At 38.4% G+C, this 14,018-nt stretch overlaps 1 protein-coding gene and 1 long non-coding RNA gene across 2 annotated transcripts; both read right to left on the reverse strand.

The window, feature by feature from the left end:
- Positions 1–1,734: 1,734 nt before the first annotated feature.
- On the reverse strand, positions 1,735–6,564 carry ptges (prostaglandin E synthase). Its single transcript, XM_004074538.4, has 3 exons — positions 6,258–6,564; positions 6,094–6,176; positions 1,735–2,630 (listed from the first exon to the last, which is right to left on the reverse strand). The coding sequence occupies exons 1-3, from the start codon at positions 6,363–6,365 to the stop codon at positions 2,381–2,383; spliced, it is 441 nt and encodes a 146-aa protein (XP_004074586.1). The 5' UTR covers positions 6,366–6,564; the 3' UTR covers positions 1,735–2,380.
- A 2,863-nt stretch (positions 6,565–9,427) lies between these two features.
- LOC110016044 lies at positions 9,428–13,392 on the reverse strand. Its single transcript, XR_002291303.2, has 2 exons — positions 12,676–13,392; positions 9,428–10,848 (listed from the first exon to the last, which is right to left on the reverse strand). It is a non-coding gene; the product is annotated as an uncharacterized LOC110016044 (long non-coding RNA).
- Between the last annotated feature and the right edge of the window lie 626 nt (positions 13,393–14,018).

Genomic DNA, 14,018 nt, shown 5'->3' on the forward strand with positions numbered 1-14,018 from the left:
GACTTCAACTTCAGTGAGTCTTTCTGTAGTGAGACGATGGACTGAAACATACGGTAGGGGCCGCTTTACTAAGTTCTGGTTTATTTTAGTTTGTTTGATTTATGAATCGGAGATGCACCGAAAATGGTCAAATATACTGTTTTTGTAATTATTGTTTTACTGCTGACATTTCACTACCTCGCATACCATTTGCTGCATTGGGATGAGTGACACAGGATCTTTTATTTTGAAAGGAAGTCATGTGAACCACTGTCCAAAATTATAAACTATTTTATATTTTGAAAAAGACTATTTTCTCTTTTTGTGTTATTGATGAAAAAAAAGAACAATAGTAACAATAGCAAAAATCCTAATCAGTGTCTTGTTTTTTTCTAAAGGGGGAAATAATACTTGGATGAATGCTCCGGTGTCATCAGCAAGTATGAATTAGGAGTGAATGAATAGTGGACACACTGTGGTGCTTTGAGCGTCTGGAAAAGCGCACATAAATCTAATCCATTATTATTGTTATTATAACTGACTTTGGTCAGAGAAATTTTGACCTGAGTGGCTCTTTTAGTGTTGGAGGTTGCAGACCCCTGTTGTAGACATTGCAATGAAACAAAAGAAATACATTGGCAAACACCTGATTAAATTTAGCATTGTAAATATTGGCAATAATCTATTTTTGAGAAGTTCTATTTTATTCTATTCATCAGTAAAGGTTTTGCTTTGCCATAAAAATATTTTCTTTATTCAGTTTTATTAATTTTATAATCTAGAAATTAAGATAAAATTGTGTGTAGGCCAGTTTAGTTTTTTACTTAAACTTTTCCTTGTGTGGATATTCTTACCAAACCTTACTCCCAGAAGATTGTTATTTAAATAATTCTGAGTAGTTTTATTCTAAATTCCTAGTTTTACTTGAATATAATTTTTGAATACGTTACCTTTCTATGATTTAAGTAGAAAGTTTGAGATAAAGTAAAATATATGACTAAATTAAACTGTAATGAAAAAAACTTTTAATTTTGTTAAAATGTTTTAATTCCTGTTCCGGTTGTACTGCCTTCAAAAGGGCCACAAGGTGGCGGTAAAGACGAACTTTACAAAATAAAAAATGTTATTACTTGCCTGACATCTTTACAAGATATACCCCAATAGGAGAACGGGTTTTACAATAATGATCAAAATATTATGCAATGTAGGCGAGATGTCATGAAAGAATCCCGCTGTTTGTCGCCGACACACCCTTGTCAAATCCATTAGTCTTCCTGATTGCAGGTAAACTCATTCAGAGAAAAGGATTTTCCAGCCCGTCCCACTCCCTAGCACCACTGTACTCTTTTTTTTTTTTCATTCTAAAGAGAAGAGCTGAAATCACAAAAGATTCTATGTTTTTAAGTTATTTTCCATAGCTGGAAAATTACTCAGAGGCTGTCCCACAGGTGGAAAATTCATTTTCAAGGAAAGTGGTACCAAGTTTAACAAAAGCAGATGATGGAAAGGAAACTGCTTCAGTAGAGCCTCACAACTCCATAGTTGTGACTGAGTGCTGAGGTATTTCTTTCTACATACAGATATGGTTTGCTGGTGTCCTCCAGGCCTGTTAGTGTAAGGGTTAACAGCACGGCCTCAGTGTTTATGTAATACGTGCAGGAATGCTGGAACTTTGCCTCGGACTTCTGCAACATCTCATCCTCTCACACAAGGACCGGGGCCCCATCCCCCTAAATTACCAGCCTCCACAGAAACATGACTACAAATTGTTTTATTACCTAAAAGTGTTTCTGTAATGACACAGATTTAACCATACACACCAACAAAATAATAAATAAACATTAAAATATGATTTAAAAAAAAAACAGCCTTAAAATGTGTTTTCACAGATAGCACTGAAAAATGAGAGTTTTTCTCTGCAGGTTGCTGCAGAGCATTGATACGCCAGTCGTTCCTTCTTCTAAATTGGTCTGAAGACTGGAACTTTTGCTTACAAAGCCTGACAGTGGTGGAAAAGGACACATCTCATCAGCTACAGCATAGACAAGGGTTGACACTGCAAATGAAATTCCACAGGAACCAGATGAAACCATCATGAGGATCTGAAACCACAGAGGTGGCTGGGTGTAAACTTAAAATACATCGCCGTCAATATCAGGTCAGTGGAAACACTTTGATGGGGCTTTTGCGCTTACAGCTTCCCGCTTGCTCTCTATAAAATGAGCGCTAACCTTCATTTTGCTTCTTAAATACAGAATGTGCTCTGAAATACTTCAAATGTTGTTCAAGACATTCTCACATTCTACAAATATAGCATAAATACTGACAACACAATTAAACAGTGGACAGGAAACCCACCTATTGCCTTATTCTGGACACAGAAACGTTCAGTTGTTCACGTTCAGGCGTACGCCATAACTGACATTAAGATCTGCACAGCCATGGACACACAGGGGATTTGTGCGATGGTGTAGGCCACGGAGCGGGTGGGCGCCCTCAGAGCCAGCAGGTAGGCCAGGGTGTGCAGCAAACGGCTCAAGGAGAAGACCAGGAAGTGGAGGCGAGCCACAAAAAGCGAAGGTCCCATTAGGGAGTAGATGGCCCCCAAGAAGAGGAAGGGTAAGATGTTCTCCATGTCATTGATGTGGGCCCTGGAGGAGAGAAAAGTTTCACAACGTGAGCACTGACGACCTCCCCCCCTGCTTTTACTGGGCTCGTCTAGCTGGATTGTGGAAGCAATCAAGCAGGTTGAAGGGTGTATGCTTTCAGTATGTATGGGATTTCTGTGCCTTCCACCTAGCATGAAAAGCCCTTCTCTCAGGTTTTGCAATAGTCTCGGGTGGCGGTTACACCCCTTTTCAGTGAGATCGTGTGACTCTTTTGTCCATCCAAAACCCAGAGTTGGGATTTCCCAATTTTTTGGATGAAAAATTCCTATAAATAGAAGTTTATAAGGAAAAACTGTGAAGGGAATAAATTGTAATATAAAAGTAAACGAATGACTAGGCAAACCAGAGGAACCTGACACCTCTTCGTTTTTTGGAAACAAACAGAAAAACTCCAATTGTGCGTAACAGAAACTCAGAAAACGTTTGCTCTTTGAAAGTTTTTCCATGTCCCACTGATTAGTTTCCATTTCTGTGGATTTGGACTATATCTTTCTTTAGTTTATTTAGAGTTGCTTATTTTGTTTTTTGTTTTTAGCAAATATGGCATTATTATTTGCCAAAGTAAAAACTTGATAGATATGAACATTTTACAAATTATTTATGAATACACTAAGTTCTAATGATTATAACTTAGATGACTTGTAAAAAATGAATGTAAAGACATTTTTATTTAAATGACAAATCATTCAAACACAATGCATTGTGGTCTACGTTTGCCAACCTAATAAGCAACATATATTGCAGAGGCTCTGGATTTTGGACGTCCCGACGAAATGACGAACACCCTATATGGTGCGCAGAGTAGTTATAGCATTGACTGTAAATGAGAGCTGGACTGAGTGACTCCTCCCCCCCTTGCATTTCGAACATGAAGTACATGCTGGTTCCAAGAAGCTAAAATTCCATAGACTTCTAAAGAGAAATGAACAGCTATTACTCCATTCCATTTATCAGAATAACCCTTCTTTCTCTGATGCCTTTTGCAACCCTTGTGCTATCCTCGGCACTGTAACATTGGGAGTTGGGTCATCTAGACCCACTAGACAGTGCGCTGAACCTTTTTTCTTCAATGATTTGTGATCTTCACTGGTGTCCATAGATTACATGAAATCTTTCCACCTTTATCCACCTTTGTCATGGTAGGGAGAACACGTCAAAGTAAGGGTGGGGTCATCTAAGATAGTACAAGGGTTACTATGTCCCTGCTAATCCTAATTCTATTTTCATGATATTTTTGTCTTTATTGCAAGTTATTTAAGTTATAAACTGGTCAATCAAAGGCCTCAATAAAGGTGTGTAGTGCCTACTGGTCCCCACATCCAATTTTGTAACATTTGATTGACAAATTCTCCCAAGCCCACTTGCAGTGTGGCCTTTTAACCCTTTGTGCTTGGAAAGATTTCATGTAATCCATGGACACCAGTGAAGATCACAAATCATTGAAGAAAAAAGATTCAGCGCACTCTCTAGTGGGTCTAGATGACCCAACTCCCAATGTTACAGTGCCTAGGATAGGACAAGGGCTAAAAACGTTGTCTGGCTCCAACATGGTGGCGTCTGTATTGTGAAAAACTGGCGACGCAATTGTTTTTAGTGTGCAAAGAAAGCCACTTTCTACTAGTGACGTCCCAATCACTCGTTCCAGTTCGGATATACAGTCAATAGTTTATAGTGAGGGGAATTTGGGCACAATCAAGTTCTTACTCAGAGGGGAAAAAAACATGAAGAAGCCCTGTTACCTCACTAAACATTTACAGTACCTATAAGGCATTCTTCCGGCTTCTTCTCCTTGGTTTCCTTTTGGATCTGCTGGTAAACCTTTCTGCATTCACAGTGTCATCCATCATACTGGGATTTACTTTGAAGTTCCTCGTTTTCATGTGTTTTTCAGGCTGGTTTGATTTGCATTTTTGCACCCGCCAAATGAAAAGCTGCTCCAGACCAACTCCAGACCGGACAGGGCTCAGAGAATGACTACCTAAGGGCAAATCTTTCAGCATCTCATGAGTCCACAGTGAGGCAGTTAAACACTCATCTGGTTTTGAAGTCAAGCAGTGACTCATAATGCTTAACATCTTTCGTAATACATTTTTAGACTTCTGCAAGGCCTCCTTGCTGGCATAACTCTGGATTGTATCCAGATTGCTCAGAGTCAGTTTTTTTTTTTTTTTTTTTTTTTTTTTTTTTAAAGAGTCAAATTGGTCAGACTACCTTCCGGCTTCCTCTCTTCCTGTTGCTGCAAGCCTTTAAGCACCTACTGTTATTTTAGGAAAAATGCCATTACATCAGTTTAAAAGAGCAGGAAGGAAAAAAGAAAAAGCAGCTCGTGCTGTGAAAAAGTTGTGGATTTTATGGGGAAAATTCAGTGGATGAAGACATCCAGATTTGCCTTTTTATGAATGGTTCAGGAAAAATAGAAGTAAGTCTTTTACAAGCAGGAAAAGTAAAACCATCTGCTTTTTCTCTTTAACAAACAACTAAAAACACAGCAGAGGAAGTTTTTTTTTTTTTGCTAAAAGTCAAATTGAATGAATAAGAATCAAACAGAAGTTGCTTACATGGGTTAGCCAAAAGCACTAATTTAAGTTAAAAGAATTTAAGGAGAGGTCTATGTATTCAAGTAAGCAAAAATTTTTGCAAAAGTTTGACCATTTAGCATCTCAACAGACCTCTAGCTGGAACACCAACATGCCCCACATAGTTTAAATATTTGTTCCTGGATCAATCAGCGCTAGGTATTTAGTGGCGTTCATGGCACCAGAAAATAGCTTAAAATCCTCATGTAGTCCACCGTTGTATTCCAACAGAAAAAAAATTCTGAGATTAAAACAAGCCTAAAGCCTAAAGGTTACCAGACTCGGAGGAAAATGAAATAATGCAATTCCAAATAACAGTCAAATCCTAATATAACCTGTTGAACCTGAAACATCAGAAAATACACAACGATGACTAATCCTCAGCGTACAAGACTGGACCTGCAAAACTCCCTAAATACAAAGATTATTAGCGGATGGATTTCAATTCTTTGTTTTTAAAGCAAATACAAAAGTGTGATGACTCACTTTTTTTTGTATAGTTATATTAATAGAATTTTTCTAAATGGGCTTTAATTATAGCATACAAAATAAACATTTATGTACTTTTGCACAAAAATACATTTAAAAACATTTTAATAAAAACTTTTTCTCCCAGCTGCCATATTCTTCTAGCGCCGATAGGGGATGCTAACTATTATTATCACAATATCTTCATCGTCTTTGAGATTTATATTCTATAATAATTTAAAAATAAAAATATTATTGCAAATGTGTATGGAAATGTTTTTTAACGGTAAAAGGATTTTTTACAACTTTTTTTATCGCGTTTTCAGGTTTTTTTTTTTTTTTTTTTTTTTTTGGATGACTTAAGTAGTTTTTGAATAATATAACAGATCAGCTCCTTGTACCTCCGGCATCTTTCCACGTACGGATCTTCTCTGTGAAACTGCAAACCTCCATGTCTCAGAGCGTCCTCCGGGTTGGCAAAAGCCTATCAGAAAAAAGAAGAAAAAAAAACTTTCCATGACTATCAACAGCAAATGAGGATGAGCGTAAAAAGCGCGCAACTCACCTTCTTGCGCAGCCTCACTTGCCCCGTTATGATCGCGATCACGTACATTTTAATGACGAGGAGAACGGCATAGAAGAGGAAGCAGGAGAAGACCTCGTTTCTGATCATGACTGCGCGCGCGGGGAGGGCGGGGGCACACCGGGAGCTCCGGAGATGGTGCGTCTCTCTGCGTGAGTGCACTCACTCTGAGGCGGGGTAGGGGATGTGGAGGGCCTTTTCAGGACTCGGACGCGCCTCCATCCACCCACCTCCAAACCACAAGCGGAAATGTTTCACTCACGTTTCCTTGAATTTCCAGAATGAACAAGGAGAACCCCCATCATCACATTATTATCCCCCTCCGGAAATCGATTGTGAAACTTTTTCAACCACTGCTTCTGTTTTTTTTTGTTTGTTTTTTTTGGTTCTTTTAATTAACTGTAAGCTGGTATTCTACATTCTTACTTCTTTTGCGACTGTTTTAATTGAATACGAGCAACAAAACAAAAATTATGGTTGGACTTGAACACATACTTACCGTACGTAGATTTATTTTACTTTAGATTTGAGCCTAAACAATTATGAACATATTACATTCTTGCTCTTTTTCTATCATCCTGACTTCTCCCCTCTGCATTCTGTCTTATTTATTTCTCCTTTTTTTCTCCAGAATCCAAACATCTTTCCCAACCCTCATGCTATCTTAGATGACCCCACCCTTATATAACATGACAAAGGTGGATAAAGGTGGAAAGACTGTAATCCATGGACACCAGTGAAGAACAAGAATCATAGCAGAAAAAAGGTTCAGCGCACTGTCTAGTGGGTCTAGATGACCCAATACCCAATTTTAGAGTGCCTAGGATAGGCGGGAGGGATTTTTTTTCCCTCCAGAATTTTTGCTTTTCGTTTTACTCAAATCTTCTCTCCTGAGAATGCTGATAAAGAAAACCAAATCCAGAATTTCTTGTCAGTCCTGTTTTTTTTATGCCCCAAATCCTCTTCCATTCAGTTTCTGTCTAGAAAAAAATACTTACATGCAAAAAGCGTTTAAAAGTTTACACAATTAAGAACAGTAACTTATTGGAGAAAAAACCTCATAAAATAAATTTACTCTACTTTTTTGAGTGCTTTACTTTGATTTTCAGTTACAGTTTCAGTCTTTTTTCTCTTCTTTTCTGTTTTCTCTCTGTCATGAACTGGTGGTGTAGGACCCCATAAGCAGGAGTCCAGACTTGGCAGCGGAGACTTAACCCTTGTGCTATCCGAGGCACTTTAATATTGGGAGTTGGGTTATCTAGACCCAGTAGACAGTGCTCTGAACCTTTTTTCTTCAATGATTTGTGATCTTCACTGGTGTCCATGGATTACATGAAATCTTTCCACCTTTATCCACCTTTGTCATGGTAGGGAGAACACGTCAATGGGAGGGTGGGGTCATCTAAGATAGCACAAGGGTTAAACATTTCATAAATGCAACATTACTATTAAAACCCCTAGGGAGCAACAAAAGTGACAAAGCAGGTGACCTTAAACACACAAAAGACCATGAGCACAAATCAAGACAACTGTGAATAATGATTGATAACCTAAACCTAGTGTGATTTACAGAGGGAAAACAGCGAAAAGAACAGGAACAAAACCATCTATCCATTTTCTTTCATGTAATCTTTATTTTACCAGGAAGTCCCTTAAGATAAACCTCTTTTTTTTCCCTCCAGACAGACCTGGCCAAGAGGCATTGGCACACACACACACAAAACAAATAAACATAAAAACTATGAAAATAAAACAACTTAACCTGCTATATCCCATTCAGGGTCACAGGGTTTACAGAGCCTGTCCTGGTTCCTGTTGGGCAAAGGTGGGATACACCCTGGACAGGTCACATGACCAAAACCCAAACTAAAGCACTAAATCCACACACTTTTGCTTTTGGTTTTGTTCTTCTGTTCACCGTTATCACTTCTTCTAAAAATTCTAAAAAAATCCTAGGCACTTTAACATTGGGAGTTGGGTCATCTAGACCCACTAGACAGTGCACTGAACCTTTTTTATTCAATGATTTGTGATCTTCACTGGTGTCCATGGATTACATGAAATCTTTCCACCTTTATCCACCTTTCCACCTTTGTCATGGTAGGGAGAACACGTCAATGTAAGGGTGGGGTCATCTAAGAGGCTAATCAGATCTAAAGGCTTCGCAGTGGTTCCCCAGAAATTAGCCTGAGTTGTGGGCTGGACTGTTGGCAGGGAGTAGGTCTGTACTCATTTCCCATCATCCCTTTGTCTACACTCCTTCCCGCTAGCTTACAGATCCTCACATTCCCAACAAAAATGGCGAGCAATATCAGAGCTATTCAGCCGTTCATTTTTGAGCCAGATACCAGCTCAGACAAGGAAAACAAAAAATGTACATGGATCTATTTGTCTGCCAGTAGATGCATCGAAATGGAGCAGAGCCTGCCGATTGTAGATTGCATGCAACAACTACAACCTTTTTCGTGTGGTATTTTATCCTCTGCTCCAGATTGATGATTCAAATAAAGAAACACTTAGAAATGTAGTTGTAACCCTTGTGCTATCCTAGGCACTTTTGGGAGTTGGGTCATCTAGACCCACTAGACAGTGCACTGAACCTTTTTTCTTCAATGATTGATGATCTTCACTGGTGTCCATGGATTACATGAAATCTTTCCACCTTTATTCACCTTTGTCATGGTCAGGAGAACACGTCAATGTAAGGGTGGGGTCAGCTAAGATAGCAGAAGGGTTGAGCCGAATTTTCTTTATACGTTTCCTCCATCATGGGGAAAATGCAACAAGAACATGTTAAAATCACCAAAGACACAATTTTTATTGGAGTGGGTCTTAAAAGAAAATCTGCCAATGGGGTAAGACATTTTGACCTATTCCTACTATTTTATCAGTGTCTTATATATATAGTTTAAACATTGTTTTTGTTTGTTAGATTTATTACATTTTAACATGTATTGCTCAATCTTGTCTAACCTCTAGATAAAAAGTTTTAGTTGAACTTTTACTACAACCTGAATCACAGAGTCTGAGGATGACTACATTGATTATTCATTCTTAACCACAGTCTTGCTTACACTTTCTCACATACACACACGCACACACACACACACACATTCGTAATGATAACAAATGATTTCATGAGTCTGCTGGCATAATTTGGGTCGCAAGTTTATTTCAAAACACGAAAATTTCCACCGTCGCCAGCAGAGAAGCTGTGATGCGTTGCTCTAGTACAGTGACTCAATCTGTTATTATTCCACTCAATTAGAGATTATGAAAACACAAAAGAAGTGTTGGATTCAAACACAACCTGGAGGTAGTCATCACATGTCAAGAGCAATTATTGCACTTTTTTGGATTTTGCACAATAAAGCAACAGGGATTTAAGCATGTAATTATGTTTTTGACCTACATTTAACCACTAATCCCCAAAGAAATCAAAAACTCCAGATTAATGATTTAGGTGAAGCTTTACTTTGAAGCATAAAAAAAAGAAACCAACACATTTAAATTATATTTCAAAACAAAAGTCTGAATGCTAAATATTTCCTTACTGTTTCACAATATTTCCTGCATATTCTGTATTTGGTATTACTGGAACTTCTACACATACTACATAGTTTAAAATTTATTGGTAAGGGATCGTTTACCGAACTTTCCTCAAAGCGACTTGGCATTTCCAAGACACTGCATCATGACATGCCCCACGTGTGCATTATTTCTCGGCTAGGCGTCAGCCATCAGGAGCTTGTCTCTCCCAATCCAGTGTCAGCGAGCTGCCTGAGCTGGTGTCGTCGCAGCAGTCCTCAGTGTCAGAGAAGGAGGACATGTAGTGCAGGCCTGTCACTCTGTGGTACCCCCCTTGCAGCATGTGGGGGTAGGTGGCCAGCTCCATGGCCCTGCGACCTGTCCGTCTGGCCCTCACTGCCCACATATCAACCAGCTGGGAACACGCCACACAGCCCATAGTGTGTCCACACAGAAAATAAAGGTCTGCAGTCGACACAGACGTTATCACATCCTCACAGAGCAAAGATAAAGCATTAATCATTCCATTTCTAATATTTATATATAATAGAATTCATATTTGTAGATGTAAAGCTCAATGATTTTTATGAGACGAGGTTTTATCAAAATGTGAACTGCATTATAAATAAAATCTTATATTGTAAAAAGACTGTATAAATCCCTTTTTTCCCCTATAAAATGTAGTAAACAGAAATCAGTGAGTAGAAAACTAGAATTCCACTTTAGATATTCCAAGAGTGCTGGGCAACCACAAAGTCAAAATATTAAAAAACCAGACTCAACCTGTTCCTCGTCTCTAACAGCGGCAAGACATGGCATGAAAATATTTACACAGGCAACATTTGTCAAAAAGAAAGAGACAGGACATCAGAGAAGAGCCCCGTCTAAACGGTTGCATCAGGTTTTTCACCAGGACTGCAGGCAAAGAGGTTGAGATCTTTGTTCTTCTCTAGACTCAAACATCCACAAAACGTCCAGATTCACTTCCGATTTTCAACATGAAGTGTGTCCCAGCTTATTGGATGGAGCGAAGATGTCATCAGACCTTTAAAAAAGCAAGAAAAATGACAAAAAAAGTCAAGAAGGCAGAACAGTTCTCTTTGTTTAGCTTCAAGGACAAAAATTGGTCGATTCAGGGGGACACCTTTTAATTTGGGAAGGAGTGGCACATCTAAATACCAGACACCCACACAACTACATGTGGAACGTTGTTCCATGCCCTGACAGGTTAAAACGGTTGTAAAGTCATTAAAGGGGTGACAATTTCCTAAAGCTAATATCTCACACAGTAAACATCTGGCAGAGTGGATCAGTCTTCTAGAAAAAGTGTGGAAATAGTGTGGAAAATGCAGAGGCTGCATTGTCTGGATTCAAAGGTGCCAACGGAAGTCCCTGATGATGAAATCTGCAGTGACAGAGTAGCATACAAGCGGGCAGTTGAACATGTACAAGACGATGACAATCTGTGTAGGTGTGATTTAAGGTGAAGATGGACTGCCTCTGAACCCAGTCTTGTTTGCTATGGCTACAGACAGACCGGGGCAGACGGACACCTTCACGGGTGATCATGTTTGCAGATGATACTCTGATAGTAGCAGGGAGCAAGTTAAACAAAATCTTAACAGTAACAGATCAAACTGAAACAAAATGAATAAAACATTTAATCACTTAATTTTAGAGTAGGAAGGGATGTACAGAAGGTAAAAAGATGACTGAGAATGGAAGTGAGGGTGTTTTTTCCTGATATGAACACAAGAAGCAATTTGAACTTAAATCTTCTTAATGACGGCTCAAAGTAGGGATTCACACGAGGGACAAAAAATGTGATCACTGTATGAATATTTTTAAGCTTAATGCCAGAGCCTGCCGAGTGTAGTTTGTATGCAATGTATGAATATTTTTAAGCTTATTTTGAGTCTGAGGATGAAATGTATGTCATCTGAATCTTTAGATGATGAATTTAAGTTTTTCATATTCTTACAAATTAAAGCTGTGGGCTGGTAATGTCTTTCTTAAAAAAAAGAAAGAAAATTTACTTCAATAAAGTATTTTCTGAGCTGATCTAATTTATTTTCCTTTGTCTTATGCATTAATGAATAAGTAAAATGTTAGTGATGGTTTTTAGATGCTTTAACGTGGGTTTGTCTTTCCTTATATGAAACAAGAAATAATGGCTCAAAGGTGTTAAGTTTTTTCACATTAAAATATCTGCCAAAAAAGGCAAAAAAACAGATTTGGATCTTAAAAAACAAACAATATTGTAATTATTGTCCATTCATATGCATAATTAAATTGAACTAAATTAAAGCAGGATAATTTTAATTTCCTAGCCATTTCTGATACAATCTGTCTTCTTTTACCAAATGAATTGTACTATGTTCACTGAAAGATGAATCAAATGAGAAAATGAACCATTAATCAAACTAAAGTGTTTACTCTCTGAAACAACTGTATAAATCAGGAGGAATACCCCAAAAAAAAAAATACTGCTGCACACAGAGACCCCAATGAGGCTGCAAATGGCTAATGAGGACACAAAGGACAAGTGGGGTGCTGCTTCACGCCACACCCATCCTGTCCCGATGACTGGACGCAGCAGGAGCGACTCCTCTGCTGTCCCGTCACTTCACGCTCATTTGATTTGAAGTGTGATTTCTTAATAATTCATCGGAGCATCTGGTGACTCACCAGCAACCTGTAAAACCCACGAAGAATGAATGTCAATATTACTGTTGTCTGAGGGGATGCAGTCATGCCCGTGCTAAGACACACACACACACACACACACACTCTGCAGGCTTCATGTTGTCATAGTGCCGTTTGACAGAAGCAATGAAAGATTGCAGTCCAGGACCTTTTTTATGACTCCTACCTCCTTGAGAGAAAATGCCAGTCCCTCTTCTGCAGTCCCGTTGTGCATCACATCCTCCCAGCAGCCCGCTGTGCTCCTCTCCGTCTGCGCTCGATCCAGTTCAGCATCATTGGAAATGACATCACAGTCCACTAAAAAAAACAAACCCCTGCTGCCTTTCTGACCAAAAGTCTTCCTCAGCAATAGCTTTCAATAGACTTACATGAATTATTGTTTTATTTAATAGGAGTTTGTTTGGGCTTGAAAAAATGAAGTGCACCACAGCTTGAAATGCAGTCAAAGATGTGCAATTTGTTTGCGAAGAAGTGCCTTTTGCATTCCACCTTCAGTTTTCATTTTAGTTTTTGGTAAAAATGTAAACACAAAGCTTCATTGTGATCTGGACTTGTGCCTCAAAACAATCTGTGGCCCTTTTGTAAAAGTTAAACAAGAATAACACATAATAAATTACGCACATTTCAAACAAAAACCTTTAAAAATGTCCAGAGATTATAAACAACTGATGTATGTGATAAACAGTCTCCTATAAGAATGTCTATACAGCACTGTCACCTTTTAACCAGTGGAACTTTAACTTTGGACCTTGTTTGAGGATTTCTCTCTTTTGTGATTTTCCATTTCAAAGACACAGCAAATGTAGCTTGATATGAAATTAACCCTTGTGCTATCCTAGGCACTTTAACATTGGGAGTTGGGTCATCTAGACCCACTAGACAGTGCTCTGAACCTTTTTTCTTCAATGATTTGTGATCTTCGCTGGTGTCCATGGATTACATGAAATCTTTCCACCTTTATCCACCTTTGTCATGGTAGGGAGAACACGTCAAAGTAAGGGTGGGGTCACCTAAGATAGCACAAAGGGTTAAGTGAAGTTTAAGACAGAGACTTGATGCTTCTGTGATCTGGGTTTGTGATGTCACAGTGACTTGCACATTTCAAACAAAGGCTGCAGAAGTTTTTTTGTTTTTTTCTTCTTCTGTGCAGCAGTTTTAATTCTCAAACAAGCTCTTTGTTCGCCGTTCCCCATGTTTCTTGTGTACCTATTTTCATAGATACAAAAAAAAAGGAAAACACAAAAAAAAGAAAATACAGGTTTGTTCATTCGATTAATCAAATACACTGTAAAAAGGTGGAAATAAAGAATAATGAAACATGAACCATGTATTTCTGTAACGTTTTAAAACATCAAGAACTACTTCAACAATACAATTATACATCTCAAAAAACATGGGGAAAATTTTCAATTCAATGAAGTTTTTAAACTGAAAAAGAAAAAGTACTGACTTTTAACACCATTAAAAATCAACCAGTTCCCAATTTTGTAAAAACTTAAAACAGTAGTT

The sequence above is a fragment of the Oryzias latipes genome, chromosome 12 (assembly GCF_002234675.1).
Source record: "Oryzias latipes chromosome 12, ASM223467v1".
Classification (NCBI taxonomy): Eukaryota; Metazoa; Chordata; class Actinopteri; order Beloniformes; family Adrianichthyidae; genus Oryzias; species Oryzias latipes.